At 35.9% G+C, this 21,811-nt stretch overlaps 1 protein-coding gene across 3 annotated transcripts in view; it reads right to left on the bottom strand.

Moving 5' to 3' along the window:
- The window catches only part of TAF2 (TATA-box binding protein associated factor 2), a 60,312-nt gene that overhangs the window by 34,239 nt on the left and 4,262 nt on the right, over window positions 1-21,811 (bottom strand). For all 3 annotated transcript variants that reach the window (XM_066176876.1, XM_066176885.1, XM_066176894.1), the window contains 11 exons: window positions 14,000-14,118; window positions 12,544-12,685; window positions 11,926-12,157; window positions 11,422-11,606; window positions 10,758-10,871; window positions 9,362-9,461; window positions 7,655-7,740; window positions 4,000-4,135; window positions 2,829-2,983; window positions 510-624; window positions 300-409 (listed from right to left, as the gene is read on the bottom strand). In XM_066176876.1, the coding sequence (XP_066032973.1) occupies window positions 300-409; window positions 510-624; window positions 2,829-2,983; window positions 4,000-4,135; window positions 7,655-7,740; window positions 9,362-9,461; window positions 10,758-10,871; window positions 11,422-11,606; window positions 11,926-12,157; window positions 12,544-12,685; window positions 14,000-14,118 (1,494 nt within the window). The remainder of the gene's footprint in view (window positions 1-299; window positions 410-509; window positions 625-2,828; window positions 2,984-3,999; window positions 4,136-7,654; window positions 7,741-9,361; window positions 9,462-10,757; window positions 10,872-11,421; window positions 11,607-11,925; window positions 12,158-12,543; window positions 12,686-13,999; window positions 14,119-21,811) is intronic.

Raw genomic sequence — 21,811 nt, 5'->3', positions numbered from 1 at the left:
CTTCCCTCTAATTTGTGATTCCTATTCAAAGGCATCTTGAATAATTTGATTAATTAGAGTCTTCATTCAACTCATTCTACATAAATTAGGTCTTCATAAAACTTTTACAAAATGAGGTATACTTAGGAACTATGTAAGGTTTCTTGCTGTCCTTTAACAGTAAGAAATTCTCCACTTACTTCACAAGGTAAATCTTATTTAGTAAGATTAAGAAGATGCATATATTTATCAGCAAATGCTCTGTATGTTTTCATAAATCCATAATAAAAAATACCTGCAGTTAGTATTTTAGCTCTTACCTTCTGCTTTTAGAGTGGCAAGGTATATCATGTTTAAGACTGTTTTCTTCAATCTGCAACGTATGGTTGAATGAGCCATCAAGTTCTTGCACTGTCACTTTAAGAGGACCCTTCAAGTTCACAATATTTTGTTATTAACATTAAACTTATGCTTATTAATGTATACATCATACTTAAACATGTAGGTAAAATATGGAAAATGGGCCTTACCACATATTTCTGAGTCCCAGGAGATGTGTAATCTTGTTTTATTTCCAATTCCAATACATTGCGTTTTCTATTAAATGCAAAGCTACCGTAAAATTTCACCACTCCACTCTGATCTCTAATAAGCAGTATAGGAATTCTACTGCACAATGCAATAGTTACAAAAAGCCATAATTTTCAATTCCTAACACTTGCTTTGTATTTCTTTATTCCTAGAATTTCCCATTCCAAGAAAATCTGGAAATGAAATCACTCATGTTCATTCACGAAATTCTGGGGTTTTACGTTCTTTAAATTTTTTTTTTCTTTAAATAGTTCTTTAATGTCCAATCATGTCTCTTATGGAGAAAAACTGAAAAGCAATGAAAACTACCTAGTACGAAGACATTCTTTATGAAAAACTATTCTGGACTCCACCACATCCAATGTCCTTGGCATGCTCTCAGAAAAAGTAATTGTGTAAGACTTCAGTAATTTCAATATGGTTTTACTGTATTTATGTATTTTAGTTAAATAAAACTAAGGAGAAAATGAAGACATTTAGTTTCTGTTTTCTACCCACACTACATTTAACTCCATTATTTTATTGCCGTTTTTCAAACTGGGTCATGTGAGCATTCACAGGTGTGTGCGTATATGAGTTCATATATACATGAGAGTAAACAATATGAATGATAAAAAGTAACAATCTCATTCTAAATTTTTGCCCAGGCAAAATGGATTTCTTCAAGAACACTTTTCCTGCGAATAATTTCCTCATTCATTTCTGTATTTCAGATATTACTACACTTTACTTATAGTAAACAAAACCACCAAACTGAAGCATTTTGTCTAATGCACACTCCCACAAATCTCTGACAATATGAGACAAAAGCAAGGGAGAAAATTCCATTTTTTCATGTCCCAGCATTTAAGGGAGGAGCTTCCATATTCAAAGACACTTCTTATCATATAGGGGTTATTAACCTTCCTCCCAAAATTTAGCATTTGGCTAATACCTCAGACTGGGTCTGTTCATGGAGGCTGCCTTCATTAAGCTCTGAGACTTTGTCATCAGGTACAGTTTAAGACATTTTTCGTGGTTTCTTGACCACAAGGTTTACACTCAGCATCAACACAGCCCTCGCTAATGGCATATGACAGCACTAGTTACAGCACTAAGATCTCTTCCCAAAAAACATAAAGACCTGCTGTGTTCTTACAAGGCGGAAAATCCATTGTCACAGGAATAGCAGTGTTTAAAGGATGGTAGGAGGTTGCAACCATAGGATTAAATACAAGTTACAGTTAACAGGATCAACCTTGGGGCCTAAGTATGGAGGACGTGAAAGAATCTGCAAATGTGTGAGGTACAATTCCTTCTTCCTTGCGGAACAGATAGTTAAGATTCACCCACCTCAGATAGCAATGCTGACATTTAGGTGGCGCTGCAGCGTGAATACAAAACTCCTATTTTTCTTAAGTGCTTGGCACAGCAAAGTATGAAAATTAGAATAATGTGTATTCACACTTTATGAACACTTCTGATGCAAGTAAAATACTAACCTCTCAAACTATTCTATAAATACTAATTATACAGTGCTTTTTAGTTAAGATACTGAGATGCATGAACATTGTTAAGTCAGCTCAAAATATCTACTTTTGTTCTCTGTTACAACAGTAAGGTATGTTTTTGCTGCAGTCATGTACCAATTCTGGAGTCACATTAAATAAAACTAACAATTAGACCTGTTAAATGGAGTCACTTCAAATTTCCCCTTCTATCTATTCAAAATAAGAAACCCTGTTTCTTGACTATTATCACTTAAATTTGAAGAATCAACACACAGAAGTTTATTTTTTCTGGAACTGTGCTATTAACACAAGTTACGAAGCTATTAAAGTATATTGTAAACTAATAGTCTGTGCTTTAGGTTACTTATTTCATGGTGATTTACTGGAAATCACATATTAAAATGCACCAGACTATAGCATTTTCCATGTCCGACTTCAGCATATTTCTATGGGCAGTGTCCTCTGGAATCCTTTTAGTATAATTTGGCCCTAAATTCCAGCAAAGTTCCTGTGCTTCTTTCAAAGGAAAATTTAAAATAACGAAATCCCTCCTAGTAAAGAACATGCAAAAAAGCCAGCATAATTCAAAGGACTATGAAAAGATTATGAACTTGAGGCTCACATATATATCTAATTCACAGAATAATGTACTTAACTGATTTATGGAAAGATATTTCATACCCTTCTTCACATTCTTTTGACAGTGCCAATTAAAAAACCAAATTCATTCTCTGTATTAACAATCCAGACCAAGAATAAAAAGGATACACCCACTGCTTTATTAAAGGTTGGATGTCTTTGCCTGAGACATTTGAGATAGATTTCAAAAACCCAGATGTGGAAACCAACATCTGACTCCACATATGTGACTGGAACTTCTGAGATGAAGCGGTACTGGCCAGACTCAGCAACTTGTTGAAAACCTAAAATGATAAAAAGTTATTACTTTCCCTAAATACTTATATGTAAAATAAGCTTTTCTGTTTAGTTTCAGTTGAATGGCAACAAAAGGCTGATAAAGTCACTTTGTTATAACTAGTTTAAAAAAAGGTTTTCAAAATAAAGACATTACGGGAAATTATTTGCTTGACCATGTCAGAAATTTTCAATTTCCAAATGTATCTTCCTCCAAGTTACACATACATATACACATACAAAATTCATTTAAAGATCATCAACTTTCAAAAACTATCTACACTAAAGAAAATCCCTGACTAGATCACCTTTTTCAGAAATTAAACATTCATCAGATTCTCTGCAGTATTTTCAATCTGACTACTATCTATAATAGCTTCAGCACAATAACATACATGTTTTCCTTAAAAATAACCCCTAACCAAGGAAAAAAACCCCAACCCCCCAAAAACCTGAAACTGATATAAAAATATCACTCATTTTTTAACTGTTTATTTGTAGCACCCTATTCTTTCTAAGGTATGTCACAACAGATAATTAGTAAAAAGGAGAAATTAAAGTTCTGCAGAAATTGAGTATTTCAGAATATTTACAATCTTCTATTCAAATGCTTCTTCTAACATAAACATCTAAGTTTCATCTAGCACTAAAAACCTTATATAATGAGAGAGCTGAATCCTCATTATTGTCATTATTTATAATTTCATTAGATTAGCTCACAGCAATACCAATCAGGGACAGTAAAACAGGCTTTCAGTGTTAACAGTAAATCAAAATTACCCAAACCAATGAAACACTTTAAGAGTAAAGAGAATATGCAGCATACAAAAAGCATTTTAAGAGTAACAGGTAACCTAATCCTAACCCAGATATCCAAATGTTTGTTCAGTCCTGCTAAAACTGAAACTGCAAATGGAATCCTATGATAACCAGTTCTGTTCTCCTCCGAACTCTAATTAATTAACAGAAAGGCAATTGAAGACTAAGAGTTTTTTATATTCCCCATAATCATCTAAATACCTACCTGTAACATGAACTCCATGCTAATTCTGTTTTCAATCAGTCTCATAACAAGATGTGCTTTACACTGGAACATAGTGTAATATTCCCAGGAGAGTGTATGAGGGTGTTTGATAGAAAAATGTAAATGTGAAGCAGGGCTGAAAAAAAAAATCGAAAGAACATCTATTTTACATTTGACTGAATGAAACCCCAGCAACCAATCTTAGAACTGTACCAAAAATTACTTAGGATTTCTGGTACTGCTGTAGTTACAAATTATGGCACACTGAAATGACCACTCACTCGTCCAGAGGTGACAAGGGTGTATGCACCTGGCATCCAGCAAGGGCTGTAGAGAGATTAATGGCGCATGACAGCTGCTGTGTAGTGCTGTAGAGACGGTGGAAGCACCAGCAAACTGAGCAAGGAACCTGTGACTGAGTCTGGAAATTACTCATGAATCAGCAATCTTCCTTTTCCACTTCCATTTAAAAGTGACTGCATAGAATATTTTGTATTTAAATAAATAATTGTTGCAATTCCAGAAAAGTAGGAGTTTTTACAATTCACATAACACTTTCATGTGATGGGCCTAAGGAATTCCTTTCCTTTTATTTTAGTTAGCAACTTTATCTTTCAATATATTGGCAAACTTGGTGTCTTCTAAATCAGCTAACATGTCAAAGAAGACTAGGCAGGTAATATTTAATCCTTGAGAAAAATAAGACTTTTTCGCCTCCTTTTAAGGAGACTCTTATTTGACAAGTAGAAATTATTAACAGTCTGATTTAATTTTATTGATGACCCAAGTCTGTGGCAACTGTACATTGCTTTGCTATGTTTTTTCTTTTAGTATTTTTCACAGGACATTTGAGCTCTCCATGAATGAGTAACAAGCATCTGAAGAAACCAGGTTTGCGGAGGTTTGCTAGCAAGTGTTCCAGCAATACAGCACCAGCACTTAGCTCCTTATCTGCAGCCCTTAATATTTCAGATGGCAAGAGCCAAGGTAGCTGCAATATCTTAATAACTTTTCCATCCTTCTACTTACTGGGAGAATCCCTTGACTTTGCTCATGAGTATCTGCTTAAACATCTTAAGAAGATACAAAAAGAGAAGTATTTCTAAATTTAAGCAAGTATTACCCTTCTAAGATACAGTAATTCTGAAGTATGTAGGTTAACTCCTTGTTTGTAGTTGATAAGCAGTTGCTGAAGTTCCCCTTATCACAATTCTCCTGTTATTCTGAATACTTTTTTATTCTGAGGTAGGGAAGGATTAGCAACCATGAAAGAACTGAAATTCAAGGAGGAAACTGAGGTTGTGGCTCAGACATTATATAATAATTTGGTCGCAGAATAAAAACTATTTATCCAGCTTCAAATTATACAGTTGATTGACTTTCATAAAATTCTTTTTTTGCAAATTACAACCAAGCCAGGACCCACGATCCCAAGATCCCTTTTTTAAATTTACTAAGTGGTGATTGATTTTGGTACTGGTTACATTATTTAACTGCAAAACAAACTGAGACGAGTTTGCATTTGACAGTCACATTTTGTAGTTCGTTCAATATTAATATATTTCTTCAGATTTTATTTTTCTTCAGTCATTGTAGTTCCACAGTTTTTATTGAATTGGCACCAAAATAGTGTTAAAATCACCAATATGGACCCAGAGCATTAGTTGAAATAAAGTGAACCAGCTTTTCCACAGAATTTTATAATGCTTATGCTCTTGAACACAGTCCAGCCATTCAGTGTAAACCCAGTTAGTAAGCTTCTTCCATACAAAATATATCTATGTGAATTTCTAGAAGTTTTTAATTTTTACAGTAGGGTGGTACCAGCACAATCAAAGGCTAAGGAGAACCACAGTCTGAGAGAGGAGGACACAAAATGAAAAGGTTATACATAAAGCTTTGTTCTGAAGTTTTCATCCATACAGCAATTAATCTGCAGTTTTCTTTCCTTCATTTTCCCAGGCTCTGGGATTTTGTCTTTTAGAATAAGCAATCTGAAGTGTAGTGTTTGTGCTACACCAGACATAAACAGGAAGAATCTGAGATCTTTGTTTTGCACACAAATTAATTCATGTGTCTGAAGGAAGTTGCCTTTTGGTTTTCTTTTTCCCCTTGATGATTTATTATGACATTTTATTTCTAATTTAGCTGAAAAATGAGATTATTACTTAGCACAAATTTTCTTTGTGTAATTATTAATTGGAACCGCTGTGCTGCAAATACATTTGGCAGGAAACTGTATTATAACAAGCAGAACAAAGAAATGAAATGCATAGGCTGTACTGGAGGAAAATGTTCTAGGCCCCATTATGAAAATACTTTCCTTAAATACAAATTATCTCCTAAAGTCAGGAACATATCCATAGTTCACATACAAGGAAACTCTGCAATCCACAAAGAACAGCAAGTTGTAATTAATATTTAAGTGATCCTGCAGTTATTACTAACAAGCTGTAATACAATGAAGTAGTAAAATAACACTAGAAACAGTTTCCAACAATATATCACAGCAAGGAAACACACCTTTAACAGCAACAGGGCAAGCTTTTGTCACTTGTGTCCAATTCTAGAATAAATATGGTGAAACTACCAAAATCAACAGTTAAGAGATTTCGATTTTAGTGAATTTCTTTCTTTTAAAAAATTGCCCCTGAACTCTAGTTTCATCAGACCTTATTACTGTGAATTTAGTGATTTTCATAATTCATTCAGTTCTAAATCCAGAGTTTTAACTTTAAATGAACAAAATCTGGATTTGCACACAATCAAATGCAAAAGAACCACTGTTATAGGCAATTTTGGTTTTATTTTCATAATACAGGGGCTTGTGCTGCAGTAAAGAACAGAAGTTGACATAGTAGTCTACCTGCACAGGCTCAACCTTGCAACTGTATATGTTGCTTGTGTGTTTCCAAAAAGCAACTCCTTATGAGGCTGTGTTATAAGGAGATCAATTTATGCAAGGAAAGAAAAACCCAGCAAAAGCTTGTCACTGAAACCCTTATCAACTTAATGATCTGACATGTAGCAATTTTTTTTTCCTCCAGTGTTAGTACTACTCAGTGAGTAGTACTGGAGTATTACAAGAGAGGGAAGGGGAATCATTCTAAGCTGACAAACTGAAGCTGCAATTATACGGAAAATAAAAACCTAGCCAGTTCACACTGGTAACTAATAGTACTTCACAGATAACTGATCTAATACTTTTCAACCCCCAATATACTAAGAAATCTCAGTCTAAGACTACAAGGTGATATCTGAGAGCAGAAAGAAAAAGGAGCAAAGAAAGAGAAAGCTGGTGATAACATAAAAAAACCTTGAAAAAAAAAACCCCTCTGAAAATTACACTCCAGAAATAACTCACGTCAAAATTCTAGCTCCATGTTCTCTCTTATCCTCTTACTAAAAAGCAGTTTCGTAACAGCATTAAAAACATTCATTATACTTCATTTCCTTTGAGATTCAAATTCAAAGAAAAATAAAACAACAGGTATTACAATATACTCAACATGTACTTTATGAGACTGGCAATACATGCCTGGGGCAGCTTGAGATCTTCAGCCTTTGGCCTTGTGCTACACAACACACCCAAGGCATATATTAATGGCCCCATAAAAACATACCCTGCAATGCCTTGCAGCTTAAATAAACATACTTGTCTTTCTCTTTTCCTCCTCCGAATATTGGATGCAGTAAAACTCCTCCAGTCTTCAGTTCATATGCCACGATTTGATCTAACTCCTAAGAACAACATATATAAGTTAGCATAATTTTGAAGAGCACAGAAATTATTTAAAGAAGACAGGAAAGGTTTTAATATTGTTCAAGTCCTACCTCCTAATAAGCTTGTTTACAAAGGGAGAAATATTTTATAATCAGGGATGTTCCTCAAGTGAGAAACAATAATGAAACAGCAGAAATTTGCAGTTTATACTTGTTCAGGGGCTGAATAGGGGGCTAATCCCCAACACTTCTGAACTACATTATAACCAGAGTATTATTACTCAATAAGTAAGTTGTCTTTGACCAAAAGAAATAAATGTGATCAGCATTTCATGCAATGGAAAACAACTACAGACACACATACGCAAATAAATACAATGTATTAAATACAGAACCAACCAACAAACCAACCAACCAAATAAATAAATATTTATGTCTGCCCCAAGCTCCGCACTGAGTCTGAACTTGTGGGATGCCATGCCCAGGTTAAGAAGCACACTTTAAGGCAGGGTGTTTGTAAGGGCTCACTGTTACCCAAAAGTCAACATGAATCAAATTGTGTCAGCTTAAGCACAGGAAATGGAAACTGATACCTGTCTGTTACCTAGTGTTAAAGATTTCCCAAATGTTTATATATACTGAGATTTATTGATACATATCAACTTACACACTTTCATATAATGGTAATACATTAGAAAAAGGGCAGAACTGGAGGCTGTAATAGTAGCGCCTCTCAGTTCTACGTGGACACCTTCAGTTTAGTGTGGACAGATGGGGAACAACATGACCAACTTCTGCTGCAGACAGCAGTGAACTCTTAGAGCAGACCTCCATCCAGTTCTGCTGCTCTCTGCAGCACCCACACCATTAGCACAGACAACACAAGACTGGTGAACTGAATGAGCATTAGGCAGAGAAGGACATGGCATTGGGTCCCCACGTGAGTAAGGGATGTAAACTGAGCAAGTGGGGTTAGGATTTACTTTTAGGAACAGGGAGAGTAAGAGAATGTGATGAGAGAAAGAAGATACGTATCTTTTTGTGAATAAATGCTACTTGCAAAGAATGAGGAGTCATGGCTGCTATCACTAGAAAGTACCTGTCTCAAAGATCACATTTGGAAACGTAAGCTATAGACAGAAATTTATTTTCCAATAAAAGAAACCCCTTCAAACAGGGATTTCTTAACAGTTTCATTATTTCATTTAGTACTCCAATGATACTGAAAGATACCTGAACCACCACTAATCCAAGCTAATACTGGAGCCTTTCTGAGCTATATGAATAGCCATCACAGCATAATAAATTCACAAAATACAAATCCTTATGAATCCTATATTCTATTGTAAGTATCCAAAAGTAATATATTTTTTTACTCTTTTTTTGGTTCAGGAGTCCAAACAAAAAGAGGAAAACCAATTGCATGGAGAGACAACAACAATATGGCAGTCACAAGAATTTATTTTGGTTTGTATGTTCGGTGTTCTTCCTTGCAGCAAGAGGTAAAAATATTTCAGCTCTGAGGCTTGTCACTACCAAAAAGGTCTGTAGATTGCAAGGCAAAGCTATCAATATATTCTGGATTTATACTTCTTTGATGCAAAATGTCTGAAAAATATAGAAAATGCTATGATGTTACCTGTTTAATCCAGTGACGATACTCATTAACACCAAAGGTTTTTTTCATCCAAAGGCCATAAATGTAACCAGAGATTCCCTTTAGCACCCATTCATCTGACCTATTATACGAAAGAAACATGAATTATATCACTTCAGAGGATGTTTTGTAAGGGATGGTATTTCTGACCAGCTCAAAAATAGCCACAAATTTCAAGAGGTTGTATAACTTCTCTGAGTCAACAGAAGTCTGATGAGCTGTGAACCAATTTATGAAACTTGGCACCTGGATAGGACCAATGAAACTGAAAAGTCAGTGAAAACTGAACTTTTACCACAGAAATCCAGATTAAAATATAAAACCAAACTATTTTAACTGAAACAATAACAATAAACTGGTGGAAACAGATACTAAAGTTAAAGCAACTACTAATCTATATGAACCTGATTTCTTGATAAACAACTCAGTGAAGTGCAGAAGATTTGGACAGCAAGCAGACAAAATACCTATCTCACAATTTGGTGGACACCCATTTAAACATATCTTCTGTAAGTTATGTTCAAAGAGAGAAAAAACTGACAAAAACTACAACATGACCATGAACTAGAACCTTAAACAGAAAAATTACATTGTACACAGGGTATGATGAAGTAAATAGAACAAGAATATATGAAAATGGAGTCATTATGAAGGATGCAAAAGCTTGCCTTCATCACAGAAGTAGGCTAGAAATTAGTAAGAGAGCCAGAGAAATTACAACAGTACAAACATCAATTTAAGAACATGTTGATTTCCCTTATTTTTAAGACAAGGATGCTCTGCAACATAGACTTTTCCCATTAAAAAAAAAAGTAATGGGTTACTTGTCCCCAGGAAATAAGTGTATGCAAAAGGATTTAAAATAAATACTGATCAGAACTGCAAGAGCCATTTGGGGAGGTTTTCTGAGACATAAGTTATAACCACCTTAGCAGGAATTTTCCTATTTGACATTAATTTCTGCATTATCCTCCCTGAACAACTTCTTAATTTATTAGTTCTGTGCTCTACAAGTACTTTGCATGCAGTCTATACTTCATCATCCAAAATATCTAACAGAAATTGACTGATAATGCAAAAGAGTTGTCTTTCTAAAATTTTCAGATGCCAAAGCACACTACAACATTCAGGAAGATATATTCAATCTATACAATCTTTGGAACTTTTATCTCTCACATCCTCCCTTCAAAACAACAAAAAATACTAATGGATCTCATTTATTGAGCTGGGCTTATTATTCTTACTTTTTTCCCATTTTTTGCTTTCTTCTACAATTACTGTTTTATTTATTTTTCCGATAAAATGCAATTTGCAAATTAAAATCTGAGCTTCCTAGATCCTCCCCATTTTCTGGAGAACACTATGGTAAATTACTTACCAGGACATTCTGGATATGAAACATCCAAAGAATTGCTGGGCCAGGGCCTGTGCCAAGCATCTCCTCGTCAGTGGAGTTTCATCTATAATCATTGCGCTGTGCAAGAGATTTGTGCTGGACCCCACAAAAAGAAAATAACACAACATGAGCACTGGCTCCAAAGAAACACAAGAGACCTTGTCTTAAAAACCAAAACAAGTAAAATAATTTCTTTACTGTTTTTCCAGTGATTTAGTAACATCCTTTTTAATTTTTAATAATCTTAATGCAGGCAGATCTCCTGCTATTATCATCTATACACAACTTTCTGTATAGAGCTTAAGTAGTTCAACTGGTCACACTCTCTTGGATTCCTACCCCAGCTGGAGAAAAATATAACACAATCAAACTTCTGCACTTAATTTGAGATTAAATACTTCATGCATGGCATTTCTAATTCAGAAGGAAAATCACTGATAGGGTTCTTTTAAAATAAATCCAACATCTTTATAACAGATGAAAATGGAAATGGTATTAAAAGTCTGTTATGTCAATAAAACCAAGCCCTTTCAAACTAGAAAGCCCAAAACTCAGGCTACAAAAATAGTTTCACACATTTCTCAACAGTCTTGGATCTAGAGCTTCTAGGCCTGTGGATTTAGGTGTAATTTTCTCAAACACTAACCTGAAAATACTCATGGATGCATAAGCAGCTACCTCAACATAAGCTTCATCTATAAAAACAGTCTTGAAACAGGAGTAAGGATAGCGGCAGGTAAGAATCTCCTCATAGAATTCAAACACCTCGTGAAGGTATGACGTGGTGTGTTTGAGCAACGGGAGAAGCTGTGGTAAGCAAAAATGAGTCACCTACAAGCAAAGGAAAATATGTTACAAGACCTACGAATATATTTAAATACATAAATATTAAGTGTATTACATATCAGGGAAGAAACCAAATTTCAACTAAATTCACTCCATAAATTCAGAAATAAATAGCATTACTGCTTACTTAAAGGTTTTTTTTTGGAGATAAATTTAAATACAGGCATTACTAGACAAGCTTTATCATATGACTGTACTGATGAAGGTTGATCTTGACATACCCATTCTTAGACTAATTTATACTGACTGCAACACAAAAAATTCTTTAGAAAAAAAAGGAGGCTTCTATGATGAAGATTATTACCTCATGCATGTAAGGATCAACAAGGATTTCAAAAGGTCCAATGGCCAATGAGATGTTAGAAGCTGCGGTTGGTATAGTAAGCATGTAATGAAAAGTCTTCTTTCTCATGTCATGCGTGTACACAGTTTCCACCAAATCTCCATTTGAAACAGCCACCATTGCAGCATCTACAGTATACTCAAGTTTCCAGGTACACAACTCAGAATATGAATCCACACAAGGAAACCAAAATCTAGGAAAGTTACGATTGGGGGGAGAATGGTTAACAATTATACTTAACAATTCTACTTTTTCACAGGTGATTTTTCTTTCAAGTTCCAAACTATATCCCTAAATACTTTAAGAATATATGAATGTTGACATACTGACTCCTACAATACATTAACTTTATAAAGCTTTACAAGGTATTTTTGTCTTTACCTCCAGCTGAGCTAGAAAGACTAGACATTCTAATTACTAGTCATTAGATGCTACTTCACATTGGTAAGCTCCTTTCAAGCACAAATTAAGTTTTAGAATTTTTTAAACTTAAAAAAATTCGAATAAATGATTTGTATTTCCTATACTTTGAGAATAAATAGTAAATACAAATTTAACAGTCAAAGACAGTTTTCTCACCTTGTAGAATTTTGATAACCGCATGAAAAGACATGAGCCCCTCTTTCTGCCATGTTGCCATCCATGTTGGGTACCACAAAATGGAGGCCTCCTTTTGGCTGGTCCAGAGAAAAGTTTATATGCACCTTCAGGACTTTTAACTCTGCAGCACAAAGACCGAAACTGGACTAAGTAGATACAATTTACAGGAAAGTTATTTCAGAATAGTAACTCAGTTTTGGACTCTAGGTCCTTGAAGATTATGTGATAACTACATTCTCACTGAATTCCCAGTCCACTTACAAGTACAGCTCAAGGCTTACAAAACTGAGACCTCCCTAAGCACAACTTACAGGAGATTAATTTATAAGAATCTTTATTAATTAATAAAAACTGTAATTGGAGTCACATTTCATCTTCCAATTCCCCAACCGTCAAGCATATTTATGCAGACTGTACCCTAACCATGATCTCCTTGGCATCTTGGTGAAAAAAATTTTCTCTAAAAAACTCTATGAAGAAGGCACATTCTTAAAAGACATATTATTGTCATTTGCAGTTGCTTAAAATCTCTCATTATAGTTAATGCTTTTCCTGTAACTTAAATGTCTTCGCTTTGGTTTAGTTCCACAGAAATCTCACCTCTGAACAGACTGGCAAGAAAAGAAATTCAAGCTTATGCTGAAATTTATCCCACAAGTATCACCATATTTTGGCACTCAAACTTTGAGAAGTGAAATGATACGTTTGAATATTTTCCCTTCTAGGTTTGCCTTACACAGAAATTAAAATAAATAGAAGTGTCTTTCCAGTTAAGGTGCATCTGACAATACTGCATGAATCAGCCTCATGATACAGTTGTTATTCTCTCAGAGGTCTCATAAATCCATGGGAAAAAAATTATAAAGCCATGTATGAAATAATACAAGGAACTAGTAAGATCCCAGTAAAATAATCAACACTGGAGAGTAACTTATTAAAACAGTTACTTATTCCAGGATCTAGTATGCTGGTTTATAAAGGAGTCTACTTTCACTACCAAATCAATTTTAAAATGACCATTCTTCAAAGTGAAATTGCATAAAATTAGTAGAACTTTGTAAAAATATGTATATAATTATATTCTTGTAAATTATTTTCTTTGTTCGATCATATATACTGTAAGCAGCTTCAAAATTACAATTTAGCCCCCAGCACACTCCATTATTCCCATTTCCTCAAGTATTCTCCTGGGGTCATGACCAGCGAAGAGGATGTTTGTATATAGTGCAAAGGCACATTGCAACATTTCTCCATATTACTGAGAAGTGAAAGCATTTTTCAGAGTTCAAGTGGAGAGGAAAAAGGAAAGAGTAATCACAAATTCATAAAGTAATGTAACACTACTTCTATTTCTTCAAAGCTACTATCTTCCTAAGCAAACTTGTAGCTAACAACTCTGACATCTTAAATTAATTTTTCAGTATGGTCTCTTTACCATCAACATGTTTCCACAGCTCTGAGGGAACCTTAATGCAGAGTTCTCCATTCCCAGCATCTGGGTCCACAGCACTGACAGCAGCAGCATAGGCATTGGAGAAATAGTTGAGATTCCTCCTGTCAGAAATACCCAGTTAATTCTTAAAGTACAGCTTGTACTGAAGCACAAAAAACAACTTTGGAAGTTAAGACAATTTCTATGCTGAATTTCAAGGTGCATGGACAATCAAGTGTTTTGTTTTCAAAGGAGTGGAAGAGAAAAGGAGTAAAGATTAGATTTCAACAACCAGAACTTGAAATATGGCACTTGCAGAAGTGATCTGTGATCAAAAAGACTTAAGCAGTAGTAACTCTCAATAAATTGAGAAATGCTCAGTGTTCTTTTCTTGCCAATAAGAGTAATACCCACATTTATTGGAAGAGAAATTAAACATCCTGGTTTTTATTTTGAATGAAGTTTGTATTCTAAAGCTCTGTCTTGAGATCTGCTTCCTCATATATTGCAGTTTCCTCATGTATTTGCTCTCATCTTGCTTTTCTAAACATAAGATTTTAGCTTGGCAATGGTATTTTCCCCTTTAGCTTGAAGGATAGGAATGGGGTTTTTTTTAATGCACTTGTAAAAACACATGAAATATTGTATGTTAAGAGTTTTGGTTTTAATACACAAACACAGAAGTATGTGCTATAATTTTTATTTTCCAGTTATATTTGAAACATTCTTCTTTTTTAAAGTGTACAGTAATTTATTTAAGATGCAAACACAGTTTTTTGTAATCAGGTTCAAGCAACTATGTATCAGCTGCTTCATTAACTGCTCACTTCACTACAAAGTCATATCATTACTTCAGTTATGACTTAGATTAATTGTTTTCTACTGAAATGACGAGGAACAAGCATATGTCTTCTGTTAAAGTACTTATGAGCAGGATGTTACCTTATTAATGTGATTATATTTAGCTACTGGAGTATGACCAGTCAAGTTCAAAAATAACCCTGATTTTATAGCTTTATGCGACAGCTTTTACACTTTTTCAAAACTGATTTCTAAACTGTTTAAAACATGGGAACAAAATCTTCCTTAATTCTAATTCTCCAGTACACGCAGTTTTTCAAAAGCTTGCACAACTCTGTACCTGAAGAGAAAGTGTTTTACTAACTTATCACTTTTTCCACAGAATTTAGGTACTGCTGATGAATCCAAGCACTGTGGAAACAGGACTCAATCAAGCAGTCACAGAATCACAGGGCCACAGAATACTCTGGGTTGGAAGGGACCTTCCAAGGCTATATAGTCCAACTCTCCTGGGGGAGGACAGAGACATCTTGCACTAGATAAGGCGGCTCAGAGTCCTGTCCAACCAGCCATTCAGTGTTTCCAGGGATGAGATATCTACCACCTCCCTGGGAAGTCAGTTCCAGAGTTTCACTGCCCTCACAGTAAAGTTCTTCCTTTCATCTAGTCTATAACAACTTTTCTTCCTACTGAGCTGATGCCTTGAAAGGCTGACCTAGAACAGAGAGTAGACAGAGTTAAAGAATAAAGTTGGTACTTATTAAAAGGCCTTAAAGGATACACCTTGGGCAGTACAAGAGCCTGGCCAGGGCTACACCCAAGATGGACCCAAAATGGTCACAAAATGGACGACCAGCCATGAGGTTTCACACTTTTTTAAGTTTTGGTCCATTTGCATATTGGGGTTTAATTGTCCAATTATAGCTTCAGGTTATAAAGTTCCATCCTCCTGGTTGCTCTCCTCAGTTCTCCGTTGTTTATACTTTTTGGGCCTGAAGCTTGTAACGGTTGTCCTTGGTCTCAAGCTGGAAAAGGATTGTTTTGTCCATCTACCCTGAGAAGAGAACTTACTGACACTTAATATGAAGCTCAGAGCTACACACCTAGGCAACACAGAATCTGAAAAATAAGAAAGCTAAAACTGAAGGCATCAGTCTGTCCCATCTTTCTTATAAGGCCCTCTCTAAGTATTGAAAGGTTGAAAGATCTTTCTAGATATCCGAGAGCCGTATCTTCTCCAGGCTGAATAGCCTCAACTCTGTCAGCCTTTCCCCACAGACAGGTGCTCCATCCCTCTGACCATCCTGGTGGCATCCTCTGGATCTGCTCCAACAGTATGATCTTCTGTGCTGAGGATCTCAGAGCTGGACACATGTGGGGTCTCACAAGGGCGGAGTGGAGGGGCAGAGTCCCCTCCCTCCCTTGCCCTGCTGCCCATACTGCTGGTGATGCAGTCCAGGACACCACTGGCTTTTTGGGGTGCAAAGGCACATTGCCAGCTCATGCTGAGCCTCTCATCCATCAGCACCTGAAGTCTTTCTCCACAGGGCTGCCTGCAATCCCTTCATTCCCCAGCCTGAACTGATACTGGGGGTTGTCCTGACCCAGGTGCAGGATTACTTGCATCACGATGGAGTAAATTAACTTTTGGCTGGGGACTCCACCTTCCATGGAATCTGAAGTCCACACAAGGCAGACATGATCTCATTTCAGGATTTTGCTCTCATCTAACCATTCTCTATTCACCATCCACAGAGAAAACAACCCGAATTACAGTACCTTACTTGGAAGAACGAAGTGTAATTAACCACACCACCAGCACCATTCTGTAAGTCCAGATATGTCAAATACCATGCTTAATATTCTGAGTCCTCCACATACAAAAAACTTCACTAAAACACTGAAATATATTGAGAACATATTTTCATGTAGTTCTTCATCTTTGGCAATAATAGTGCACAAATTCCCTGGCACCACTACCAGGATTGAGAATGTCAGGAGCAGTAAATTTGTCTACTTTGCTTGGAAGTTTCTGAAAATCAGACACGAATAGTAAATGGCACCATTTCAGTACAGAAATACACAAATCTCAAGTGTTAATGTATTTCTCTTTTCCTTTGTCACAGTTAACTGTACCTAAAGATAGGATATAATGCCAAGAAGTTTTAAAAAGAAGAGGTTGAGTTTGTACCCTGGAATACAGTACAATTTAAGGTATGGCTCCAGAACAATTCCAACCCAATTAAACTCCAGCTGATGTGCTGTCTCCTAGTCTCACTCACTAAGGATATTACCATTCATCTGATCCTGTAGGGATGCAGCTGAAAGTGGCAAATGGGAAAATAAGTCCTTTTTCTCTAATCAGGCAGCTTTTAGTTCGTTTACTTCCTTGATCTGTCATACTGAGGGGTCAAAGAACCTCCCTAAGCAAAGTTGCTTTAAGCTGTCCTTCAAACGGCACCCTAGAAAGGCAAGCAAACACCACTGTAAAAACTCTATATAGAAAGAGAATGCATGACTAAGAGCTAGTAGTAATCAAAAAAGCTAGCAACAGAAAACCACAGCAACATTCTGTTAGACTGAATGTTAGACTGAAAGTCTAAAGTGTTTAATTTTACTCCAAACTGTTTTTGAAAATTGACTATTATTGATAGGTATCCTTTTCCTACACATCAGTGAGAATTTGTTCTGACTTTGAGGATTGTGATGAGCTTGTGGCTACACTTAAAAAGTCACTGGGTTCACAGACAGGAAAAGGTTATGATTTTACAGCAAAGAAGGTAGACTCCAGAGCTTAACATTTTATGGAAAGCAAGTCTATTCTTTTATTTCTATTTTTGTGAAGTGTTCCAGTTCAAACGGGTGATTCATTGTAAAAGGAATCTACTAAAGGGATAGTACCACAGATTAATCTTTTCATAGGTTGAACCATTCTCAATAAACTGAATATGGCCATTTTAAGAAAAACAGAGCACATGCCAAAAGTTACAGCCCAAGGAACAATGATAAATTTTCCTAATGCTAAGTGTAGATTGACAATGAAAAACAAATATGTATTCATGGTATTTTTCCAAGCAGAGATACATTTTGCTATCAGAATTCACCTCAAACACTGTTAATTACAGCCCAAGTGCATGCAGCTTGAGTGACTGTAAAGAAGCAATCCTGCAGAGACTTATTTTGTAAAATTACTAATTGATTTCAAACTTTCCATAGCATTTCTCATTAGTAGCTGCACCAATGCTACAAATGTATGTGCCAAACATATAGTCTATAAACCACTTGTTTTCCACTTAATATCAACCTGGCACAGTAAGTTCTTTGCTCTACCTGTAATTCATTACTCTTCATTACCTGTAATTCATTTACTATTTTATTTTGCTTCCCATATAGAATAAACGCTTCATATTGGAGTACACACGATAAACCATCTAAAATATGTAATCCATGCACACATAGGTGATTTATTAGTAGGGCAATGATTTGAATCTTTGTCATGCTGAAAGACCTAATTTTCATTCCTGGTCAAGTTTAAGGGCTTTGTCATCTCTTTTCAAAAGTATTCTGCACCTTTGTGTCATGGTCTAGGTACTCTCCCACTTAAGTGTTTCCACTGAAACTACTTCAAACCATGTGCCACGTGATCTCTCCACCCTGCCCCTGTGGTGGACTGCAGAGGAGAACTGAAGCCACAAAAGGTAAAGATTATGGATTGAGATAAAAACAATTTACCAGAGACAGCAATGAAATAAGAGCGAACAGTAACAGCAACAATACCAATGACAACGTGTATGAGAAAAGAGGTGAATGGTGAATACATTGGTGAATACATTACCGAGGGTATTGCTCACCCTCGGTAAACTCCTGAAAATACCTGACCCCCCTGCCATGCTATGGGATCTGGAAGTGAGCCTTTCTGCCATCCCTGGAAAATGAGGTGAGGTGGTATAGAATGATCTCCAGGTCTTAGCCTTCCCTGCTCCTGACTACTGCAAAAATGAACCCTCTCCTGGCCAGGACATTTTGTCTATTTCTGACTAAGTCTATCATGAATTTTCAACTAGATAAGCATCTCATCAGTGCAAACAAAGGCTATTCATTGAAGCACTGCAACCACAGAATCACTAGGTTGGAAGAGAACTTCAAGATCATAGAGTCCAACCCATGTCCTAACACCTCAACTAAACCACAGCACCAAGTGCAATATATGCTCAGTCCACCACAAATTTTTCTATTTTGTAAAGTCTAAAAGCTTAATCACTGACTTCTCAGAATATTGCAAGACAGACACTGCCCTGAAGGCTACCACATTGCTCTCTCCCACAGCTTACTGCTGCTTGTAAGTAAAGCAACAGTGAAGTCAGAGGATATCAAAACATCTTCATATTTTTAATGCTTAAATACTTCAGGCTTCAAGCTAAAAAAAAAAGACAAATGAACAGGCACTGCACAGGCAAGCATTATGTGCACATTAGCTAGCTACACAAAAACATAACTGCCTCTACACAGATATAATAAAACACAGCAGCTTCTCAGCCAGGCATCCTAGTTATGGCACAAATGTGAAGCACCTAAGCAGGCACAGAAGGATCATCACAAACATCACTTATCAAAGACTACAGCACTGCACCCAAACTACAATCTTTTGCTGCACCTATTTAACAGTCTAAAATCTCAACGATAAGATTAAGAAAAAAAAAATCTCCTTTGCCAGTTTTAAATAAATAAGACTGAGATACAAGCAGCTGTCTCAGTACTCAGAATACGCACTGGGATTTCTACACAGAATGTAGAAGCACAGCCCAGAAAATGCAAACTCATTTCTCTTGTACTGACAGAATTGAAAAAGCAACAATTTACAAGAAAAAGAAGATGAGAAGGATAGAAAGCTGTAACACTCAATAACAGCAGCCCCAAAACATGACCCAAATGGACATTCTCCAACACTATATGCAGTCTCCACAAGATTTGAAACTCTTCTCAAAAGCACAAGCAAAATGGGATTCTCTGCCATCTTGCGTACACAGAGTAAAGCACAGTAATGCAATGTGAATTATTTCATACCTTACAGCACTGTTCAGGTGTTTGCTCAGTTAGGAAGGAAGAGACTGCATTATCTAAGTTCATCTATCGATTCTGACACGAAAAAGCCATGCTGTACTGAAGCCTCCAGAGGAAATTATAAGACAGGAGTCCAACTTTAGTTCTAGATAAACATTTAAACACTCTTTCACTTGTTACCTGAAGTTATGGTTTGGGACTAATGGATAAATTTGCAATGGAATCAAAGCTAAAAATATATTTAATGTACTAATTAATGACTTCTAACCCTTCCTACAAATTTCACGAAATTTTAATTACCTTTTTTTAGTGAGGGTTTTTCTCATATTCAGGGGAACTGAAAATACATGACTAAAAAAATTGTTTCACCTTCTGCAACATTAAAAATGTGAAATAACAGAGACCACGTGTCAATGCTTTTTTCCTGAAAGATGCTAAAACCCAACAGTACTATTTGAACTGAAAACAAGTTGAATACTGCAATTCAGAACACAAAGAGGTGATCTCACAGATCTCACCAAGAAGTAGCAAAGAACATCATAGTGAAACAGACAGAATTGAGTCATCCATAAAGCTGAAATTTCTCAACTTTCTTTTAAGCGTTTTCTTGCATGCCGAAATTTGCACAACATAACAGTGAACCATTTCTCTTAACCTCCTACCAGCAAACATAACCTTTCAAGTCAGAGATGTTGTAGCAAGTTTTCTAATCTTTTTGCTAACTAAGGGAGTAAGAAGTCTTCAGATTATTTTAACTTTGATAAAAATACTAAATACTAAATACTTATGCCCTAGATAAGGTATTTGGAAAAAAATTCTTCACAGAGAAGACTGTAAAGGTTGGAACAGACTGCCCAGGGAAGTGGTGGAGTCACCATTCCTGAAAGTGTTCAAAAAACACGTGGACATGGCACCTAAAGATTTGATTTAATGGTCATGATGGTGCTGGGTTCACAGTTGGACTTAGGACAATCATATGGGTCTTTTCCAATTTCAACGTTTCTATGATTTTATGTGTCCTTTTAGAAAACATCTAAGAAACTAAAAGCATTATTAAAACAGAAGGAAATGTTTGTATATACAACCTTGCAACTTGAATTTATACTTGTTACACACCACAGGGAGAAGTAAAGACTGAAAACAAAACACCTTAAAAAAAACAGATTGCCAGGAACCATCTTAATTTGCCATTTACCAGTTCAACAGACTACTAAAAGAAAACTGTGCAAAAGGTAACGATCCCTGTAAGATCAGAAATAAACCATCATGTCTAATCTGTGTCCCATTCAAAATAATTGCTGCAGCTAGCTCAGCTGCAGGGGTACAAAGGACATCATCACTGACCCTGCCAAAACGAATGAGAACTTGGAAGAGATGACCACTTTATTAGATATAAAGACTACTACAAACCACTGTTTCTAGAAGCAGTTCTTTGTAAAGGAGGGCAGTGAAAACACACTGATGATTTTTTTGAGGTAGTAATTCTAGAGTTTTCAGATTTCTAGTGATTCTGCTTGCAATCCTGCTTAAAGAGCAGAGATATTGTATTTAACTACCAATTGCAACCAGGTATTTCAATGAAAAAAAATCTAACTTCATCTAATATTTTGTGACTCATGTTGCCTTTAACTTCTGAGATACAGAAAGGCATACTAGTTTTTTGTTATGGATATTTGGTGACCTCTGTCTTTCATAACTATGAATAACATAGGAGTTATGAAATACAGAGATTTTCTACTAAGCTTGAATAGTTTGAACAAAAAAACCCTCACCTTCACCCCAAAATGACAGAATTCTCTCTCCCAATCCCTTTTTTTAACAAAATGGAGTGCTCACTCTGATCATTTTAAATGCTGCTCCTTTCCCACATCTTCCAGGAGTTATGCAGGATTCCAGTAATTACAGAATCACAGAACGGCTGAGACAGTAAACACTGTCTCTTGATGTTAAGAG

This window comes from Chamaea fasciata, unplaced genomic scaffold (genome assembly GCF_029207755.1).
Source record: "Chamaea fasciata isolate MVZ Bird 193981 ecotype frontalis unplaced genomic scaffold, bChaFas1.0.hap1 SCAF_1, whole genome shotgun sequence".
NCBI lineage: Eukaryota > Metazoa > Chordata > Aves > Passeriformes > Sylviidae > Chamaea > Chamaea fasciata.
Note: the sequence above shows the minus strand (reverse complement) of the source record. Positions and strands in the feature narration are given on the sequence as shown.